We start from the raw sequence: 21710 nt of genomic DNA on the forward strand, positions 1-21710 counted from the left end.
GTTTGGATCTGTTATTTTTTTATTTTCCAGTCATAAATGAAAAAGGAATGATGCAGTGGAGAAGAAAGGGAAGTCCTTTAACTATGTGGAGTCCCGAGTACTATACCGAACTACGCGTACTTTGTTACTTTCCACCACTTTGTGTCCATGAATCTACGTGAAAGTACATGCAAATAATACTGGAACGCCACCACATAACCCATCAAACCTTTCACGGTGAGCACCACCCCCGAAGAGTTGGATCTCCAGCCATGGCCATGACGACTGACATGAACAAACTGCAGGGTAGGGCAAATCAAGTTTACACAAGAGTATAGCTTGATGTAAGGATCTTAACTGTACTACACCGAGGATATTAAGAGTAATAAGCCTTTCAATAAAAACCTTGAAGGGGGCCTGAGTACAACATTTGAGAACGAAAGATTAACAGTTGAAATCCATTCTACTGATCAACTTCTCAACTCAAACTAAAAGTCAAGGTTTTTGCTTCAGGAAAGTTCTCTGCACCAAGAAACCAGGAAAATGCCTGGTCATCAGACATCCCTTCGGATTCCTTCAGGAATCTATGCACAGCACATTCAGGAAATTTCCGGGAAATTCCAGTGGGGTCGCACAGAGGAAAACTTTTCTCCCATTTCTAGTTGATATGGTGGGAAAACCTGCTGGTGACGCACAGCTGCGACGGGGTCCGCTATTGGCTACCTGCCGTGAAATTGAGATAATTGCGAATTGAGATAATGAATTCATGGCTACAGGAAGCCTGCATGGTGTCTTTAGTTGTCGGAGTACCCGGCAGTGACACTCCTACCAATGCGGTACAGTGAGCCGCAGACTGGAATTTAGTCAAATTAGCATAATATTCCTAATGAATAGGAGGGTGCATGTAGGAATAATGAGGGTGCATGTATGCCATGGCAGATGATATTCATCAAGCCCGTTCCCAGAGAGCGTGTTCAAAGTAGCGTGTCTACTGGACGCTGTCAGCACGTGCATGTGAACGGTACTCTGGGTCCAGTATAGTTGAGCCCAGGATTAAAATAACTTTGTTCTGGTTTATGATATCGATTGACCCTGCCATATTTATTTAACCTTTCTACACGCGTATACAGGCGCCATGGGACATATAATCATTTGAAGAATCTTTTATAAAGTTATTAATTGATAACGTGGGCATTATAGAGGCCCTGGCTCTGAGAAGTCAGGATATCTGGACTATCTGGATATCTGGTTTGGTGAGCTGCAACACATTCTAAGCACCCCACGCTAGCCTTTAGATTGTCACAGTGGGTTGTCTGACCAATGGGACGGATTGTTCTCCTGTTTGCTCAAGCTCTGGGGCTGTTTGCTTATCCCTGAGCCAAACTGGGAGATGGAAGAGGGGGAGACAAGGTACGTGCTGCAAGGCATGTGTTGTGGCTGGGGGCAGGGGGTGGGGGGTGCGGGGGCAGGAGAATCCCGTCATAGTGACTCCATGGTCGGGGTCGATGTCATTTAAGTGACAAGAGTTGGCGGAATCTGGTACCCGTACCCTGTTTCAATAATATCCAGGAATCAGGTATCTGGAAATATTTGGAGTGGGTCAGAGCATTCACACTATAGTAAACATATCTAGTGAAAGTTCAGAGATGCACATCTCACTCCAATGGGATGAAAGCCAAATCCAGGAGCCTGTACAGGTCCACTGGCGCGACACAAGACAGGAAAGCCATATTAAAAGAATAGGGCCCACAGCAGGAGCCAGGGTCAGCAGGCTATCGGAAGTTATTGTTTCAGAGTCGGAGGCGTCTGTGAGCAGCTATCGCTCTTTCAATCAGCAACAGATCACCTCTTCACCTTTTGGTCGCCTCTATTAACCGCCATTTCAAATCGGCGGTAACAAACATACCCATCAAAATGAATTCAAATTAAATTCAAACAATAGCGTGCAATAAAAACCAACCTAATCCCAGAATGATGGCTTCCATGTACCATGTCCTAATTATGTTGGCCATTTCCACCGTGGGATCGGGGGAGTAGAGAATCTTAAGCACTGCCCTTTCAAGTCTCTTGCATTTGTTAAAAGTCCAGGCCATACTTGACGGGGGACAAATTGTTATGTCAAGATAGATATGTCATAGTTAATGAAGTAATACTCATGCTGAATGCAGGGATGAGAAGACCTCAGTCTAAAAGAGGAAACCTGCAACCTGAGCTGCTGTTTGGCAGGCTCTGTAGTTTTCCCTCGATTGTTTAAGGAAGACCTCCCTCCTTACCCCCTTTCCTAGTTAGCCCCACAGGCCTATAAATACCAGAGTGCCTTAGAAAAAAGAGATAGGTAGATTTTAATAGACTGGAGAGAAAGAGCTTCGTCTGTTGATACAACTTGTACTTGCCAGATTTTATTTTCGGATTAAGCTAATGTAACATTATACAGATCATTTCAATGCCCTTTCACATTTGACACCCATTTCTATATAATATATTCTTCACAAAACATTCTTTTTCTTGCAGACATATATTGTTTGTTCATTCAGACATCTAGGAGCAGAGTTCAAGATATAACTCCAGGTATTGATTTGATTGTGCCTCAAGGATAAATATTTGGTCCATTGTGATTTAATGATGAAGTTTGCATTAATTTGCATAAATCAGAAGTTTAAATCCAAGAATAAGACTCAAATGTTCCACGTCAGGTGTCACTGGTTAGAACCTCCTGCAAGAGAAGGTGTGGGGGCATGGTATTACATTTACATTCCATTTATCAGACACCCAGAGTGACTTATAATCAGTAGTTACAGGGACAGTCCCCCTGGAGCAACTTAGGGTTAGGTGTCTTGCTCAGGGGCACAATGATTATAAGGTTTCAGTTGACAGGGGTTTCATGTCACGTGTTCCTTCCCCAAGATCACAAAATGTTATGGTTTCAATCAAGACTACAGAAAACTGCTTAGAATCAGGACCAATAATTCTCTAGTAGCATCAAAACCAATCACTGAAACCAGATCCCTCAAAGATCAAAGATTTAGTTTTATTTCCCATTCCAACATCTGACCTGGGGGTAAGATGTCTCACCTAATGAGGTGGACAGCAGCATTTATCCCACATTTTTCTTCTTAGATTAACAGTCCCCTCCAAAACTATTGGGACCCCTTGAGTGGTTTTGTTCAAACATATCTTGTTTTTCTTTCTTTTTAAAAAAACTAGGAATCAGCTTTCAATGTGATATCATGCTATTTTAGGCAAATATGGATTTAATAAGACTTCATCAAAGTTCAGTAGTGTGAACAGTAATAGCCATTAACCTCTGCGGCAGTGTAGAGGTCTATGTGTGGGCCATTCCCCCTTGTGGGTATTTGAGGTATAGCACATGTAGAATGTGGTGTACAAGGTCATTTACAAAAACAAATGAATGAATATTGAAAACCCTGAAATCTAAACCATTCAGAGCTAATCAGAGTATAAAGAATTAATCAAATTAAACACTTGGATATACATTTGTCTTCATATCTTTATTTTTTGCTTCCTGAATCTGCGCTTTGACCTGCAGTCAAGTTTATGGCACAATACAGTGTCACAAAATGTTAAATGAAGATAACACTGTATATATTACTTTTACTTTTATGCTATGTATAAAAAATTCAGTAAAAAAAATTGCTAGTAAAATTCAATAAGTAACTGCAATTTAACTTTAGTTACTTATTTAATTAGTCATGATTACAGATTTAATTACATTTTTCATATTGTGTACAAAACCTTGTAATTATCTTGTAAATATCTTTATTAAATTGCTAGCATACTGTAAAGCAAAACAGCTACCACATGTTGAAAGAAGTAGTCCTGAACAAAGGGACAAAGGGACATACTCACAACAGGTTTATGACAGCTAAACCAACAAAATAAGTCCATTCAATCTGTTTACAATTACATTTCATTTGTAATTAAATAGCCTAATGACATTATATATAACTTGTTCCTCCCCAGTCCTGACTGCTGACACTTCCAACGAGTGCTCCTCTTGTACACAGTGCACTTTTCTTTCATTTTGGCAGCATTCTTGTTTGTATTTTCACACAAGAGTTTTTAATAAAAAAATCTGGAGAAAATTTCACCAATATGTGGTGCATCTGTGACAGGAGTTCTTTTTGGTCTGGAGGAACTGCATCATCCAGGTCTGTTCTCCAAGTGGCAGACCTGTGCTGACTATGGAACAAAATTATGACATAATGAAATGAATAACCATATGAATAAATAAGAGAATGATATATAATAGTAACAAAACATTGTGAAATAATTAAACACATTTTGATATGCAACTCTTTATTGTGAGATATATTGCATTCTGCTATATAAATGTACTTATTATTGTGAAATATTATTTCATGGTCATTGTTTTTACCAAATAACTGTGTGTGCTGTGCTGTGTGATTCATGACTCACCCGGTTTAATCTCCGGGATTCATTAAATAACTCACGAGTCACAAATCTGAGGTATCCATTGAACTGAATCCTTTGATTCTGTTCTAAATGTCTAAATTGTAAACTCCGTCACATAAATACATCTTATAATCATTAAAATATCGATTGCTACCATAAAAGTTGCATAACTTGCAGTTTATTGCACCATCTGAATCATTAAACTCCGCGGATCCCGCGGTTTCTTTTGGCCGGAAACGTAACCGAATCGCAATTGATCGCTCACACTATTGGGTTAGTGCTCCCTGAACAACGCTAATGAATGAATCCACCGGTCAAATACACCTTAATCGTTCGTATGAGCGGAAGGGAGGGATTCAGACCAGCCGCAGAGCAGCAGAGCAAAGCACATGAGTTCCACAGACTTGTTTTACAGCTCTTATGTCTGTGCGATTCCGACTCCGTTGCGTTTCCGGCCAGAGGAACCGTCGCATCGGCGGATTCTGAATAGACTTTATTAATTGAAAAAATTCATTTGACGTTATTTCACGTTCAGAATATGCACACCCCACAACCACAATGTCTGGTGAAATTACAGCCCAATAATTCCCCCGTTTGAATTATTTTACAATTATTTACAATATTTAAAAAGTACTGCATCGATTTGTACGAAAATTTGGGTCAACGTGAGTATTGTGACAGTGAAAAGCCGATAAAAATTTAAAGGCTAGTTATAAGACCACACCTAAAAACAATTATAAAAGTAATTATTAGATCCACAATATCTTGATTCAAACACTTCGGTTGACTCAGAACTGTTGGTTTGCAAACACTAACTCAAATGACACACACCCGGATCAGTTTGGCAAGTGACTCAGAGAGAGCCGGATCCTAAAAAGGATCCGAGCATTACAGCTCTTATGTCTGTGCGATTCCGACTCCGTTGCGTTTCCGGCCAGAGGAACCGTCGCATCGGCGGATTCAGGTTAGAAGCGCTAGTTCGTCTGTGAGTGATCCAAATGGGGTAAAATAAGTGTACGTTATGCAACTTTTATGTTAGTAATTGATGTTTTAATGATTATGGGATGTATTTATGTGACGGAGTTTACAATTTAGACATGGTGTAGTTAGGGCTCAATGGTTCAATGGAGACCTCAGATTCGTGACTCGTGAGTTATTTAATGGATCCGTGTCATCCGTGAGTCGTGAATCACAGCACTAATTTAAAAAGAGAGCGAAAAGGGAGAAAGACGGAAAGTTAGTAATCGCTCTGTGACCTGCTACGCTTCCATTCTTTGGCGTTTGGGGCAGTGGTGGCCTAGCGGTCCCGTAATCAGAAGGTTGCCGATCCGCCAAGGTGCCACTGAGCAAAGCACCGTTCCCACACACTGCTCCCCGGCCAACTGTCATGGCTGCTCACTGCTCACTAAGGGTGATGGTTAAAAGCAGAAGACACATTTCGTTGTGTCATCGTGTGCTGTGCTGCAGTGTATCACTTCACTTTCACATTTTAGGGACACATTCTTTCCACTTCTGCAACCCGCCTTGATGCACACATTAAATCTCAGCACAATATACCAGTTGATGAAATGAAAAAAAAAAAATCTGTACTGATTAGGGCCGCACAGTTAATGACAATTTTTGTGTTTTAAATATAAAATATGACACACATTTTTTGTTTAAAACACAAAATTGTAATATTTGGTTATGTTTGCAATATTTGGGGGATTGAGTCCATAAGTGATTGAAAGTGCTGGAGTGTATTAAAGTTCCATGTGGTGCTTTTGTTGTCCATCCATTGGATCTCCGAGCATCACTTCACGCACAGAGCAAGTCGTCTCCGGTTTTAATGTCACGATAAAATCAGAACTTTCTTTTGATACAAGCACCGACAGCCTGACTGCCGTTACAGAATTTTGCCCAGATAATTAGCACCAGTTATATTTCCTCATCGCAGGACGACAGGCATATTCTAATTTCTCACATTATATATACATCCCTCTCTCCATTGTCAAGCCAACCACCCAGGGGGGTGTATATGAGCGGCAACGTCCTGGATGAGGCGCCCCCTTGGCCACACACACATTTTTGAAGAATATAGTGTGTATGTGTGACCTTTGCATGTAGATGCGTGAGGAAAAAGTAGTGTATGTGCAAGATTTTCTTGATAAATGGGCTAGGGGGCGCCTCATACTATTTACACAGGACATGAATTACAGATTTAGTTCCAAGCTCATTCAACAAATTTAAACAGCATTTATCAGACGCTCTTATCCAGAGCGACTTACAATCAATAGTTACAGGGACAGTCCCCCCCTGGAGCAACTTAGGGTTAAGTGTCTTGCTCAGGGACACAATGGTTGTAAGCGGGATTTGAACCTGGGTCTTCTGGTTCATAGGCGAGTGTGTTACCCACTAGGCTACTAGCACAGACGTTTGCTCCGCGTGTGGCTGTAATAATGATGTTACAGACCAGAGAATCTGTCTTCCTATGGGGTGGTGGTGGGAAAGGCACAGCTTCTGTTCTGACACCTCTATATATTGCATATAGTTCGTTGTCTATACTTCTTGACAAATCCATACAAAAGGCCTCGGTTTATGGACCTGCCCTGTTTATCATTTATTTTCATTTTCCTTAGTGTCCCGACCAGTCATCTCTTAAACCAGAAAATGCTGACAGGATGTTTTTAATTGCCAAAAATCTGTAGGCCTGTAATATATTCCTGTTCCTTGTTGTATGTGCCATTTCCACATATAGGCTTTTTTTTGCACTTTATCATTGCACTCTGCAATTCCCTTTGTCTTGGGTGTATTTTTTTATTTGAGGTTTCATTTTGAACTGACAGACTTGTTTCTTAACTGTTTGTTTAAAATAGAAAGTGCAAAAAATGTGTTTTACCTAAAATAATGAATAATCGTGATTACACTATTGATAAAAATAATCTTGATTATCATTTTGGCCATACTCGTATGTTGTGTTCTTTTTAAAGAAAACCTCCTAGATCAATACAAGTCTGACCTTATAGTCTGTCCAATGCGACCGAGCAGATTGTCCACATTAGGAGTTTCCTGAAATACATATGGAAAAAGGATGGTCCTCCTCCATTACATCACGCATTTTTGAAAAAAGAAGCTTGCAAGCTTGTTTAGGTACATTGTATCGAACCCCAACCCTAAAGCCAAACCTAACCCTAATTCTGTATTTGATATAATATTGAACTTTGTTTATTGAATTTTTTGAACAGCTGGATGAAGTACCTGATGGTGGACCAGCCCCGAGGTGTCAAAATAGGCAGCTTTGATGTCAGTCAGATTTACCTGAAGACGGCTGAGCAGATTCTTGGCATGTTACAGTCTTGTTTCTTTAACGGAATGTGTCTGTTGTGACGACTTTAAGACCTTTTAAGAATGTGTCTGGTGTGTTGTAGAAAATCTAAATTAACGATCAAAATAGTGAACCTGTGCTTTGTTCAGTGGCACCTCAGTGGCACCTTGGCAGAACGGGATTCGAACCGGCAACCTTCTGATTACGGGGGCGCTTGATGGAATGGTTTCAACACTTTCTGAAACTGAGGCGCAAGCTGCCTGGCTACAGTTCGGACATTGAGACATTTTTCTTTACAGTCAATTGCCGGCCCATAGCAAAGCAGGCATGCAGAGAGCTCGGCCTTTGCCAGAGGGTTTCAGTAATGTAAGTGAATGTGAAAGGGCAGGGGTGTTTTTATTCATAATAATGAAAACTGATTAACTCTCAAGGTGGAGAGGAGCCTGTCTCCTGCTGATAGACAAGTGGTATCCAACCTCATGTGCCACACTGAGGTGTTACGTCCCTGGACGTATGCTCCCACGTGTTCTGTTTGTCTGGCTGTGTTTTTTGCGTCCTGTCCCTTTTAGGTTGACTTCGTCGGAGGAGTTGAGGCCTTCCAGCTCCACCTACCATCTGCCATTGGTCACCTCCACCTATATAAAGAGACTTCAGATGGTGTTCGGGAGGTCCCCAGGGTCTGCTAGGCCCTTACTCTTTCGGGAGGTCCCCAGGGTCCACGGAGATCTGCAAGGAGCTCCGTTGGGGATCTCATTCGTGTTTCTTGTTGCCTTGTGTGATAGACCCCTTTGTTGTTAGCCTGTTAGCTGTTAGCCTGTTATGTGCTGTTTTTGTTGACTTGTGCGCGTTTTGAGATATCCCTGTTATCTCATCCCTTCCTTTAGGCTGTTTTGATGTTGGTTAGCTGTCCTGAGTGTGCTGTATTATCGTACCTGTTGGCACACTGTAAATAAAACCACTGTTTGTATCGTTTGTTTGGTTGCATGTGTAACAGTGGACCTCCTCCTCTCCACACCCTTGTTGCGTTTCTGAGACCCCTAGACTTAGGAACGTGACAGAGGATACAGCAAATCGCTTCTACGTCCAGCAGCTGTCCGTCAGAGAGGCACATGAGGCTCAGGGAAAACTACGCAGGTTCTAAAGCACAGCCAGAGGCAGAAGAAGAGGACTCAGAGGGTGAGCTTGATACTGATGGTGGAGAGGACGAGGAGGAGGGATAGGAAGAAGATTAATCAGCAGAAGAAGAAACAGGAGAAGATTGAGAGGAGGAGGAAGTAGACGAGCCATCACAAGAAGAGGGAGAAGATTATTAAGAAGAAGAGGAAGTAGATGAGTTAGCAGTGGAAAAAGAGTGAGGGGCAAGAGACCCTGGACATAGAATGCACTTAAAATCAGGACCAATTCTTTAGAGGGCCTAAGCCCACTCCCCAAGCAAAAGCCCCATACGTAGGTAAGCAAGTGCAATAGAATAGAACAGAATAGAATAGAATAGAAATTTACTTCTGGAATTGTCACTGTGTAAATTGATCTTTTGTCAATTCTAAGACCAAACATGTCAGGATACACTAAAGCATTCACCATCCTAATCCCTAACATAAATCTAATACATATTTTCTGTACTCACAAAGTGAAGTGATTGTCATATACTGCAGCACAGCACACACAACGAAATGTGTCCTCTGCTTTTAACCATCACCCTTAGTGAGCAGTGGGCAGCCATGACAGGCACCCGGGGAGCAGTGTGTAGGGACGGTGGAACCTCAGTGGATCGGGATTCGAACCTGCAACATTCTAATTACGGGGCCGCTTCCTTAACCGCTAGGCCACCACTGCCCCAGAAATATGGAGCGCTTCACGGATTTGTGTGTCATCCTTTCACAGGGGCCATGCTAATCTTCTCTGTATATTTTAGTATATGTGCAGCTGTAGCAAGCACATACAGTAGAGACAAGAGGTGTCCACAGTTGGATAGTTGCAGTGTGTTATTTTGATTTATTGTAAAAATGTTCTTGTTACACTGTGTGTGTGTATAACATTTTTAAAAAAGGGGAGATGTGTACTGCTGAAGTGTGGAAAGTAAGATACGCTGCATTAACATAGGATATGTTGTTCAACCATACGGGGCAACATCCAGCTGGAGAGACTCAACATGTCCTAGAAACAGCTTTTTAATTTTAGAAAAAAAAAGCAAAGTGAATGTTTAATCCTCTCCAGCAGCTCATATCCATTGGGAGTGAGAAGGGGGGGGGGGGGGGGGGGTTCTTCCAGCATGATAAAATAGCATGTCTAGCCAACAAAATGTGAGAAAGGCCACAAGATCAGTGAAGAGAGAGGAGGATGACCAGTGGGAAGAATGCCAAACAGGGCAACTAGGGGGGAAGGACACATGTTGACCGAAGTAATAGCCGAGAGAGTGTCAAACTCACCGCTCCAAAATGATGTAAGTGTGGGACTGGACCAGAACATATGATCACGACTGGCTGGACTGGTGTGGCACCTATCGCAGCTTGGGTCAGTACTAGGAAAGAGGCGGGCAAACTTACTTTTATACCAATGGACCCTGTGAACCCCTGTAAAAGAACACTAGATGACGAGTGGAACCTCCTCAGCACATGATCCCAGGCTTCAGGCTCTATTTCTATATTAAGGTCAGCAGATGCTGAGCTTCAGAAGTTGAGGACCTGTGTGTAAGAAGCATTTTGTCTAAAACTGAAATGGTACATTTGAGGTAGGGCTTAATTGTAAGGGTGGCGTCAGTAAGAGTGGAGGGAGGAATGGCAGGGAACCCAGGGAAGTGGTTACGGACAAAATCTCTGATTTGTAAGTATCTAAAGAAATGAGTTGTCTGTAAATTGAAAGTGCAGGATTGCTTTTGCTTCCTTTGATCAGTTTTGTTGATGCAGAGATGCCCAATGGAAACAATGCCCTGACTCTTCCATGTTAAGAATGCCTTGTCAATTAAAGTGGGTGTAAAGAGAGGGTTGGACTGTACAGTGCTTGAGCAAGGCATAAAATGCAGGGTCCAGATTCTAAGGCTTTTTTTAGCTGCAATGTTATCAGAGTGTTTAGATGGTAACAAAGTCAGAGGGAAACATAGGAGGGACATTAGAGAGAAGGGACCACATGAAGCGTTGTCCATCTGCAGCCATGGAGGGGAACGGTAACTAGCGCAGCAGTAGTACAATATAGCTCTGATGATCAATGCCCAATAATGGAATAAAAAACTGCCCACCAAGGTCGTATTCTTTATTCTAGGGGTTTTCTAATTCCAAATGAACTGACAAATTACATTATCAAGTGTTCAATAAAGTGTTTGGGGAGAACAAAGGGTATAAGTTTAAAGTTGAGTATGTTCATTTTAATACAGTTTATTTCCTGAGAGTGATCAGGGTAAGTGAAACGGTCACTGGCAGTCCTGAACCAGTCTGTCCATCAAATGGTTGAAGTTAAATACATCTGAGTATTCTTTATTTTTACTCATATACATTTGCTCAGGCTGTGGGCCGGCCCTTGACTCCATTGCTAATGATATTCTGCAAAACGTACAGGGATTGGACTGCTGAGGACTGTGGTAAAGTAATTTTCTCTGATTAAAACCCTTTCCGATAGTTTGGGGCATCTGGAAAAATTATTGTCCTGAGACCATTCATGTCTGAGGCTGCTTCTCATCCAAGGGAGTGGGCTCACTCGCAATTTTGCCTAAGAACACAGCCACGAATAAAGAATGGTACCACAACATCCACCAACAGCAACTTCTTTTTTTTTTTTTCTTCAAACCATCCAAGAACAGTTTGGTGAAGAACAATGCCTTTTCCAGCATGATGGAGCACCGTGCCATAAGGCCAAAGTGAGAACTAAGTGGCTCTGGGAACAAACATTGAAATTTTGGGTCCATGGCCAGGAAACTCACTGGAACTTAATCCAATTGAGAACTTGTGGTCAATCCTCAAGAGGCGGGAGGACAAACAAAAACCCACAAATTCTGACAAACTCCAATCACTGATTATGAAGGAACGAGTTGCCATCAATCAGGATTTGGCCCAGAATTTGATTGACAGCATGCCAGGGGGAATTGCAGAGGTCTTGAAAAAAAGGGCCAACGCTGCGAATATTGACTCTTTGCATAAACTTGATGTAATTGTCAATTAACTGTTAACTGTTAGGACAACACGTATGGAGTGTGGAGAGTGACACAATACAATAAATATAATAAGCATTTAAATGACTATTTAAATGTGTCCACACTCCATAAACATGCCCCAGGATATATGTAAATGTAAAACACTGATGTAAAAACACTGAAGCAACAAACTTTGTGAAAACCAGTATTTGTGTCACTATCAAAACTTTGAGAAATGACAAAAAAGAGAAGAAAAGCAGAGAAAAAGTGAACCTGTAAAACTGTACAACCTGTACAAAAAACTGAAAAAACAGTGCAAAATGTCAATCTAGAGCTCTGAATCACATAATTTCAGTTAATAAAATTATTAATTATCTTGCATAAATCCTCTGGCGTTTAAAATAAACGTTTGTATGTATTTATTTAGACAGAGATCCTGACCATCCCAATGTTCAGCACAAAGTTACTTTTACTGGTTCATTTGACAATACCCAATGCTTTAGCCATTACAGTGGTGTCGGCTCTGTTACATTTAATGCTGGTATCTCTCATCAGCAGTTCATTGCCAGCAAGCAGGATCCCTCTGGTGGACTCTGGAGGTGTTCTGGGCAGCTTTATACAACTGGTACAGAAATATGTGGTTATGATGGTATATTTGTGTAATAGTGGCCCGGAACGCCTGACTATTACAGTGGCACTAAGGTGAATTGAACATTGTCTGTGCTTGACTGGTAACTGTGTATTATAGTAGACCTAATAATTGACACTGTGAACACTACAGTCCCTGACAAAAGTCTTGTCAATTCTTGACCTCAAGTGTGGCTGAAATATATTTCTAATCAAGATATTTTTACAAGAAATGGAAAAATTTATTCCCAACAGCGTTTGTAATAATGTTTCAGTGCAAAACGAATCTGTCAAAAAGTATTCTAATATTCAAAGCTTGGTAAAGCCAATTGAGTCAATTTTTGCCAAGACATAAGTGTTGTCGCCTGGTCATATGTGTAACATGATTCCATCATGTGACTGGGAGCAACACGGAAACGAGGTAACGTGACTCCTAAAAATTGGCTAGAGAGCAGCTGCCAGCCACTCAGTCATTGAGTGACTTACGTCATCACGACTCGGCTCCATTCTCATCAAACCCTCGTAAGACCCTCCTGCCCTTCTTCAATCCTGTATCCTGAACTCTTCCCTTTCGTCTTATACCGTCCTCTATTGTACCCTAAATGCGAACGACAACATCCGTGTGGTGTTGTGGCTGATGCCGATTCGCGTTCGCAGAGTAACTCGGAGGGAAATTACCTGCCTCCTTGCGTTCCTTGAGGTTTCTCATCTCCTTCAACACGTGCTCACGTTCTGATTCCGGTAGCCATGACAATATGAGCTTCACCTTAGCTACCTTTTATATTCCCAACCATAAAAGAGGCCAAATTCAGCAGGATGGTGCTCCATCACATACTTCCATCTCCACATCAAGGTTCCTCAAGGCAAAGAAGATCAAGATGCTCCAGGATTGGCCAGCCCAGACACGAACATCTCTGAGCATGTGTGGGGTAGGATGAAAGAGGAAGCATGGAAGACAAAACTAAAGAATATCGAAGTCATGGAAGTCATACAAGATATTAAATTTGGATCTCACAGCACCACTACTTAATTTGCTGACATATTTTTGTATTTGCAGTAAATTTGTTCAATTTCTGTATAGACGACAAACCTTTTGTCTTGCCAAAATTGGACCTTTCTGTCTTGATTATATGATAAATCTTTTTCAGTGAAACTAATTCACTTCAATGCATTAAACAACATAAACATTATTACTGCATCAATGTGGTGTGGCATGGAGATGATCAGTCTGTGGCACTGCTGAGGTATAATGGAAGCCCAGATTGCTTTGATAGTGATTTCAGACCATCTACTTGGTTGGGTCTGGTGCCTCTCACCTTCCTCTTGGATTCTCTACTGTAACACCATGGTCATTAAACCAGGTTTCAGCACCTTGGCAGTGTGAACAAGTGCCAAGTCCTGCTGGATATATGAAGGACGTTTATATTTGGTGTGTACAGGTGCTACGTCTTGCCTCACTCAATCTTTATTATACACACACACACACACACACACACACATTCTCAATACACTCCTCCATGACCCAAAAGATATAACTCTAATCATACAGAGAACTAGCCTAGCGGTTAAGGAAGTGGCCCCGTAATCAGAAGGTTGCCGGTTCGAATCCCGATCCACTGAGGTGCCACTGAGCAAAGCACCGTCCCCACACACTGCTCCCCGGACGCCTTTCATGGCTGCCCACTGCTCACCAAGGGTGATGGGTTAAATGCAGAGGACAAATTTCACTGTGTGCACCGTGTGCTGTGTTGCTCCGTATCAATCACTTCACTTTTAAACCTTTTTTCTTTTAAACTTTTACACAATATGAATAATGAATATGAATAATGGATCTGAATCAGTGGGTACCTCACTGTTCGCTAGGATAGTCAACAATAAGTTAACAAATGAAACAGACATAGCATGGACCACACAGTCAAAAAGTTCACATACTTCAGGCAGTGCAATAGTAACATTTAACTAAAACATGCAGACAACAATGAGACAGACGGTGCCAAACTAGTGAAATGGATAATAAATGTGAAAAGCCTTGGTTCATTTAAAATGTTGTACATGAATTTACGACCAAATCACAAATAAATTGGTAGTTTTTGATTATGTTTTGGTTTGTGTTGCAAATATAATACAGAATATGATACAAAAATTAAAGGGTGAGGTAATAACCTCATTGCACATTCCTGTTACTGCATGGGAAATGGAAGAGCAGAACACACACAGACATGTTCAAACTACATACAATATACACAAACGTAGAAATAACATGCTCAAAACAATAATATACAAACATGTAACACATTAACTTAACAAATAAAAAAAGATCACTTCTTACCTGCTCCCTGTGAAGGAAATGACTCAGTTGCTTAAAGTCAGTATAGAATCATGGGAAATGAAGTCCCAGAAAGATAACGATTGAATTAAACAAGTACAATCAAAACAGGATTTTGTGTGCTTATACAGAATAAACATATATACAAATGTTACATTAACATAACCTGCTTTTATGTTCAAAATGCAATGTGCATATAGGTATTTTTATCTCTTATAGGTATCTTTTATTTCTAACTACGCTTCTACATGTAGAACAATGCAAATACAAAAACCACAAAAAAGGTCAGCAATGTTATCAGAAGCACCCTGACAATCTCAATCATAAGCCTTGTAGTGTTACCACTCAAACATTTACAGTGAAAGTTAAGTTATTGTCATTTGTGAAGTGTGTAAGTGTGTAAAAGAAAACCAAGATCTATGAATGTCTGTCAAATACAGAACTCGCTGCTAACTTTCCTGTAGGGTGAGGCTGGGAAGATGGAGGCTCTGTGTCTGTAATATAAATAACTTTATCTGTCGAGTGCAAAATTTCGTTAAATCTCATTGTGAAATGTTATGCCTTGATCCTTCGTCTTCATGGGTACTGCCCGATGTTTGGTAGGATGAGCTTGGATATTGATGTCTGATGCATCTAATATTTGTATGTGTGAAAGAATCTGTTTCTTACATGGGAATTAAAATGACCAAAGATGAGTACACAAGACATGAAGCTAATTTTCATACTCTCATTGAGAAAATGAAAAAAGATGAGAAAGTGAAGTGATTGTCACTTGTGATACACAGCAGCACAGCACACAATGAAATTTGTCCTCTGCATTTAACCCATCACCCTTAGTGAGCAGTGGGCAGCCATGACAGGAGCCCAGGGAGCTGTGTGTGGGGACGGTACTTTGCTCAGGGACAGTCCTTTGCTCGGGATTCGAACCGGCAACCTTCTGATTACAGGGCAACTTCGTTAACCGTTAGGTCACCACTGCCCCAATGGCTACAGAGAGACTGTAAAATAGAAGGATTATCTAGACTCAGATGTATCCTTTTCCATCCATGTTTACAAGAACATTTGTAAATCAGTAGACAATTTATTATTAAATTGGATTAAACTGTATTTTTTTTTGTTACATACAAAAATCAGCAGTAATTAATAGATATGATAAATGTGGCCTCAATTTTCTAGATTTGGTAGTCTAAATAATACTTGAATTTATTGTATAAAGCAGTTCATACACAATCCTAACTCAATTTGGAACCATATTCCTGCTTATATATTCTCTCAAATTGGTGTCTTAAATTTGTCTTGTGCTATGTGACTACAAACCTGAAAAACTTCCTCTTAATCGTTCCCAGTTTCATAAGCAACTTTTACTCTCTTGGTCGTTAGTCTTGGTGGATTCTAAAACTAATAGTTTAATAATAATATCCTTACAGTTAGGCAACTTTTGAATCCAGATGGTTCCTAATTTACTATCATCAGAAATGCCATTCCGCGCAGGGTAATTATGCTCCATAGGGGTATATTAGATCACTCTGCTTAGACCTATGTAATACAGCTTTAGGGAAATTTGCTTCCCTTTAACCTTAAAAAATACAAATCGAAACATTAGAGCTATTTTTCAAAGAGAACTTTCCCTCTCATGTAACCTTTTGGATTAACAATATTAAAGGACTGAAGTGGAAATGTGTAGCAGTCAGTCAATATTGAGAAGGCCAGAACTGATGGTCAAATGATGAATTATTGAAGCCGTCCGTGTCATCAACCAACGTAAGAGCTAAGCAAGAGCAGATACCAATAATTACAATCACATCCCCCGTCATGCACAGCACCTTACGTTAGTATATTTCTTTCCCTTAACATAACAAATCACGTCTTTTCTCACAAACATTACAAGTTGCTCAAATATACTTTAGTCATAGTTACAAACCTTGTTCCCTTGCTTTTAACTTTTTCAGCTGTCCTTTTCTCTGCGTTCCCACTGAGCCTTTCCTAGTTTACTTCGCGCCTTCTGTTTTACCTCAAGCTCAGTTCCGTTACCGTACTTCCGCTCACAAAGGGGTTATCAAAATAAGAGCGGGTAACATTACATTCATGTAAATCTTACGTTTTTGGTCTTTACAAAATGGATTTGGAGTACTCCCAACAAATTTCATATAAAACAGTACATAGGTATTACCTAACAAAAATATATCTGACTCGTTTTAAACCTGATATAGAGGTTGCATGCTCATTTTGTGGATGGCCCCCTGAAGACTTGTGCCATTTGTTTTGGAAATGTGTTTATGTTAAAAAGTTCTGGTCTGACCTGTGTCAATTTATTAAAAATATAAGCAAATTACCTTTTACATTGTGTTTAAAAAAACTATTTATAGTTTATGGGAGGATTTTTTAATAATAGATTTAATTAATAAATTCTTTAAATTTCTTTTTAGCAGATTTCAAATGTGGTAGTATTTCAAAACTTGGTAGTATTACTGGTTCTTCCAACCGCAAGTCTATAAAAACCATATGCATTTTAAATCAATTTGGTTGATTAACTTATATTTCTTCCATTTGAGTCTTTTGTTTCTCTTATTGTTTTTTTTTTATTTGTTTATATGTTGCTGCTATGTTGCCCTGTCTTCTTATTTTTTATTTAATTTATTGTTATTTTTCTTGTAAATGTTTTTTATTGTTAATGTTTGATTGTTTTCTAAAAATTTGAAATAAAATAAAAATATAGTATTTGTATGTATGGCTCCCCTCGCGCGGAAATGACGTCACCCAACTCGCAATTTATTGCTTCCTCACAAAGTCGCGAGAATCGGAGAAGAAAGCACCAAACCTGGACTATGTTTAGAAGGTTTCGACATTTTCTACGGTTTTGGACACGGAGTCGAAATTCCTTGTGAGTTATTTAACGATATTGTCCTGTCTGTGTTTTGTTGGTTTAGATAAGCCGAGGCAGGGCTCTCAGGTTTGCTTGGAGGAAGTTATTGTGCTGGAGAAAGGGGGTCGTCGCGGAGGAATGTCTCATTGGGAGGTCTTTAACCTTCTAAACCCTATAATTCTAAACAGCTGTAATACATATTGTAGTTATTTACTGGAAGTGTCATTACATGGCGTAATAATAGTGAAACACAAAAGACAATTGAATAGTTTTTTTATTCAATAAAGCACTCAGAATGCACATGAATAAACTACTTCGAATGTCCAATATGAACTTTGAACTATAAAGATAGATAACTTTGGACCCTGATGGAACATCAGAAATGGGTTCCTCTCAAGCCGAGGCCTGCATTGCACTGCGGACACTTCCAGTGCTTCTCTTGCACACAGTGCACTTTTGTTTATTTATTTTTAAACATTCCGGATTGTACTTTCTGGAGGAAATTTAACCAGGAATTTGTGCAACTCTGACAGGAGGTTGAAGACCGGGAGTTCCTTTTGGTCTGGATCTTGGAGGGACCGCATCATCCAACCCTGTTTTTGTTCTCCGAGCCACTGAACGATGTGGCAGACCTGTGGTCATCACGTTTAAAACGACGACACGAAAAGAGAACAGCGAACGGTACAGGCAAATAACAACAGAAAATGCGATAAATAATAATTAAAGACTTTAAATATCCGATAAAATAACTATTCTGCAGAGCTCCGTCTCAGTCACTCGCTTCCCTTTCCGGGGAACACTGTCCTATTCCCGGGTCTTTAGTGACCCCTCGAATTACCGTAATTACTTTAATATCACGTCGCTTATTTTGCTTTCAGAAACAGTTGGATTTTTTAAAATTGCGCAACTGGTTGAAAATTACGGTAATTTAAGCGTTGCTCTGTTCCTGTTCGGTAATGATAATAATTTCTAAGCGTGAGTCTTGAGAGCGAGCTCCGGTAACACGATGCATGTAATTTTCCATCTTGTTATTTTAAGGACTTATTGACTACGTGCTGTAGCGACTCAGTTAATATATAATATGTGTGGCTTGTTTGACCAAAGTATGTTGCTCATTCAATCTTCTGAACAACTGTTAAGGACTAAATCTTATTTAAATTGGATTAATGCATTGTATGACAAAACATTTTTCTTTCTTTTTCAAATGCAGACTAATATGATCACGAAGAGTCTAAAACTGAAACAGTGAGGCGAGAGTTTTATTATAATATATTCTTTTAAATGCACTTGCTGGGGGAAGTGTTCCCAAACACAGCAAACCTTTAAAAATCGAGATTATGCCTACTGGAGTGAAGCCCTACCAATGTACAGAGTGTGGAAAGAGGTTTTCACAAGCTTCAAAACTTAAAAGCCACAACTGGATACATACCGGTGAGAAGCTTCACCATTGTACTGAGTGTGGGAGGAGTTTTTCGCGAGAATCAAGTCTTAAAACGCACCAGATGATCCATACCGGAGAGAAGCCCTACCAGTGTACAGAGTGTGGGAGGAGTTTTTCACAAAAATCAAATCTTAAATCGCACCAGACGCTACATGCCATAGAGAAGCCCCACCAATGTACAGATTGTGGAAGGAGTTTTTCACAAGCATCGGCCCTTAAAGTACACAACATGATTCATACTGGAGAGAAGCCCCACCGGTGTACTGAGTGTGGGAGGAGTTTTTCAAAGGCATCAAATCTCAAATTACACCAAAGTATCCATACAGGAGAGAAGCCATTTAAGTGTGCAGAGTGCGGGAAGAGTTTTGCACAAGCTTCAAAACTTAAAAGCCACAACTGGATACATACCGGTGAGAAGCCCTACCAGTGTACTGAGTGTGGGAGGAGTTTTTTACGAGAATCAAATCTTAAAGCGCACCGGATGGTACATGCCGGAGTGAAGCCCTTCCTGTGTACGGAGTGTGGAAAGAGGTTTTCACAAGCATCAAAACTTAAAAGCCACCGCTGGATACATACCGGAGAGAAGCCCCACCAGTGTACTGAGTGTGGGAGGAGTTTTTCACAAGCGTCGTCCCTTAAAGAACACAACATGATCCATACTGGAGAGAAGCCCTACCAGTGTGACTCGTGTGAGAGGAGTTTTTCAAAAGCGTCAAAGCTCAAATTACACCAAAGGATCCATACAGGAGAGAAGCCATTTAAGTGTGCCGAGTGCGGGAGGAGTTTTTCACAAAAGGGACACCTTACAATGCACCAGATGATACATACCAGAGAGCAGCCCCACCAGTGTACAGAGTGTGGGAGGAGTTTTTCACTACCATCTTCTCTTAAAAGACACTACAAAATGCATACCGGAGAGAAGCCCCACCAGTGTACTGAGTGTGGGAGGACTTTTGCACGAGAAGAAAATCTTAAAATGCACCAGAAGCTACATACTGGAGTGAAGCCTTACCAGTGTACGGAGTGTGGGAGGCGATTTTCACAAGAGTCTAATCTTAAAAAACACAAAAGGGTACATACTGGTGAGAAGCTCCACCAGTGTACAGAGTGTGGGGGGAATTTTTCAACGGAATCAAGTCTTAAAATGCACCAGATGCTACACACCGGAGTGAAGCCCTACCAGTGTGCAGAATGTGGGAGGTGTTTTTCACAGGCGTCACACCTTAAAAAACACCAGCGGACACACCAAAGAATACACAGTGTGAGCTGATTTAAAAAAAGTACTATAAACTCTATACTGATGCCACAATCCTGCAGTATTCTTAATATATATTGGACATTTGGCTCAACAACACATTACAGTTAAATAGGGTGGGTTTAGAAAGGTAGTTAATACAGCATGTTCTTAGGAAATTTTTTATGTGTTATTTGAATACGATTTTGTGAAGTTCATTTTTCTTGCACTATTATTATATCATAAGTAAATGCTGTGATGTGATTAGATGAATGAGTCTATTAGATGAGTTATTAAGTCTATGTTTGTGTAACGTGCAACAACTATGATGTACACTAATAAAAATGCTACTATAAATACTTTAGCTACGTGTATGTCATAGATCATATTCTACTGATGCTTTTATTTTTTTAAAAACCATTTCTTTACATCTTTTCCTGAGTTTTCCTGGGACGGCAGCATTTCACACTCTTGGATTCTCACCACAATATTAAGTTAGAGAATGGGGTCCTGAAGGCTTATGCTGAACACATTTTATTTTGATGACGAGAGTAGTTAACAAAGCATTCTTGAAAGTAAAAAGGCGATTCCTCAAAATTCTTCTTAAGTCTCCATAACTGTGAAAGAGTAGATTCTGGCTGCTTTTTTATGACGCAGTGAACTCTCCTGATGTGGAAACGAAATACTGCAGCTTTCTTCCTCTTGTGAGGTGAATACCATGTTCCTCTCCAACATCATAATCCCAGAGATGGTGAAGAGTTTTTTTTTTATATATATTATATTTATTATATTATGACTTTATCAGATGCCCTTATCAATAGCAAATTAGTCCGTGGTTACAGGGACTCAATGGCATTAAGTAGAAACGTTTTTTAGTAAAAATGTCAAAATATAACTAGTTTCATTCAAAATGACAGTGCAGAATGCATGATTTTATACTGCAATGGCAGAGAGATTTAAAAATGTGGTTTCAATGAAAGTGAATGGGGCATTTTTGGCCACAAAGGTGATTCAATTATTAAACTGGCATTGAAAGGGATAAATTCCTGAAAATAATTGAATGTTTGATCATTTTGGAAAGTTTGCTTAAATGATTTATGAAAAATAATCCAAAAAAATATTGATTAGGATTTCATGGCAGATTGTGCATGTACAATTTTGGCAACAAGGGTATCTGACACAAAATACAAATGCAATCAAATAAAAATTTTGTTGATCTTTGACATGTAACTTTTTGTGAGTTTTTAAAATAAATAATAATTCAAATGATTAAACTGGCATTTGAAGGGTTAAAATCCTGGAAATTATTGATCATTTTGAAAACGGTGAGTAATTGATCATCCTGCAACCACAACAGGGGTGTTACAGAGTTGCTATGGAAA

General features: G+C 40.0%; 1 protein-coding gene and 1 pseudogene across 2 annotated transcripts; one reads left to right on the plus strand and one right to left on the minus strand.

Annotated features, from left to right (window-relative positions):
- Window positions 1-9553: 9553 nt before the first annotated feature.
- LOC114802903 (uncharacterized) lies at window positions 9554-9653 on the minus strand (annotated as a pseudogene).
- Window positions 9654-17546: 7893 nt separating this feature from the next.
- Window positions 17547-20765, plus strand: LOC114765636 (zinc finger protein 665-like). 2 transcript variants are annotated; one of them, XM_028956005.1, is made up of 4 exons: window positions 17582-17626; window positions 17718-17806; window positions 18187-18334; window positions 18864-20765. In XM_028956005.1, exon 4 carries the CDS (start codon window positions 18991-18993, stop codon window positions 20362-20364), a length of 1374 nt encoding a protein of 457 aa, XP_028811838.1. In that variant the 5' UTR covers window positions 17582-17626; window positions 17718-17806; window positions 18187-18334; window positions 18864-18990; the 3' UTR covers window positions 20365-20765. The 2 variants fall into 2 exon arrangements, with proteins under 2 accessions (XP_028811752.1, XP_028811838.1); XM_028955919.1 differs by lacking the exon at window positions 17718-17806 and having other exon boundaries at window positions 17547-17671.
- Window positions 20766-21710: the final 945 nt, after the last annotated feature.

This window comes from Denticeps clupeoides, chromosome 1 (genome assembly GCF_900700375.1).
Source record: "Denticeps clupeoides chromosome 1, fDenClu1.1, whole genome shotgun sequence".
Lineage (NCBI taxonomy): Eukaryota > Metazoa > Chordata > Actinopteri > Clupeiformes > Denticipitidae > Denticeps > Denticeps clupeoides.

Bases quoted from the DNA above. Each gene is read 5' to 3' on its own strand.
- LOC114765636 (XM_028955919.1), top strand. From the start codon at position 18,991: ATGCCTACTGGAGTGAAGCCCTACCAATGTACAGAGTGTGGAAAGAGG.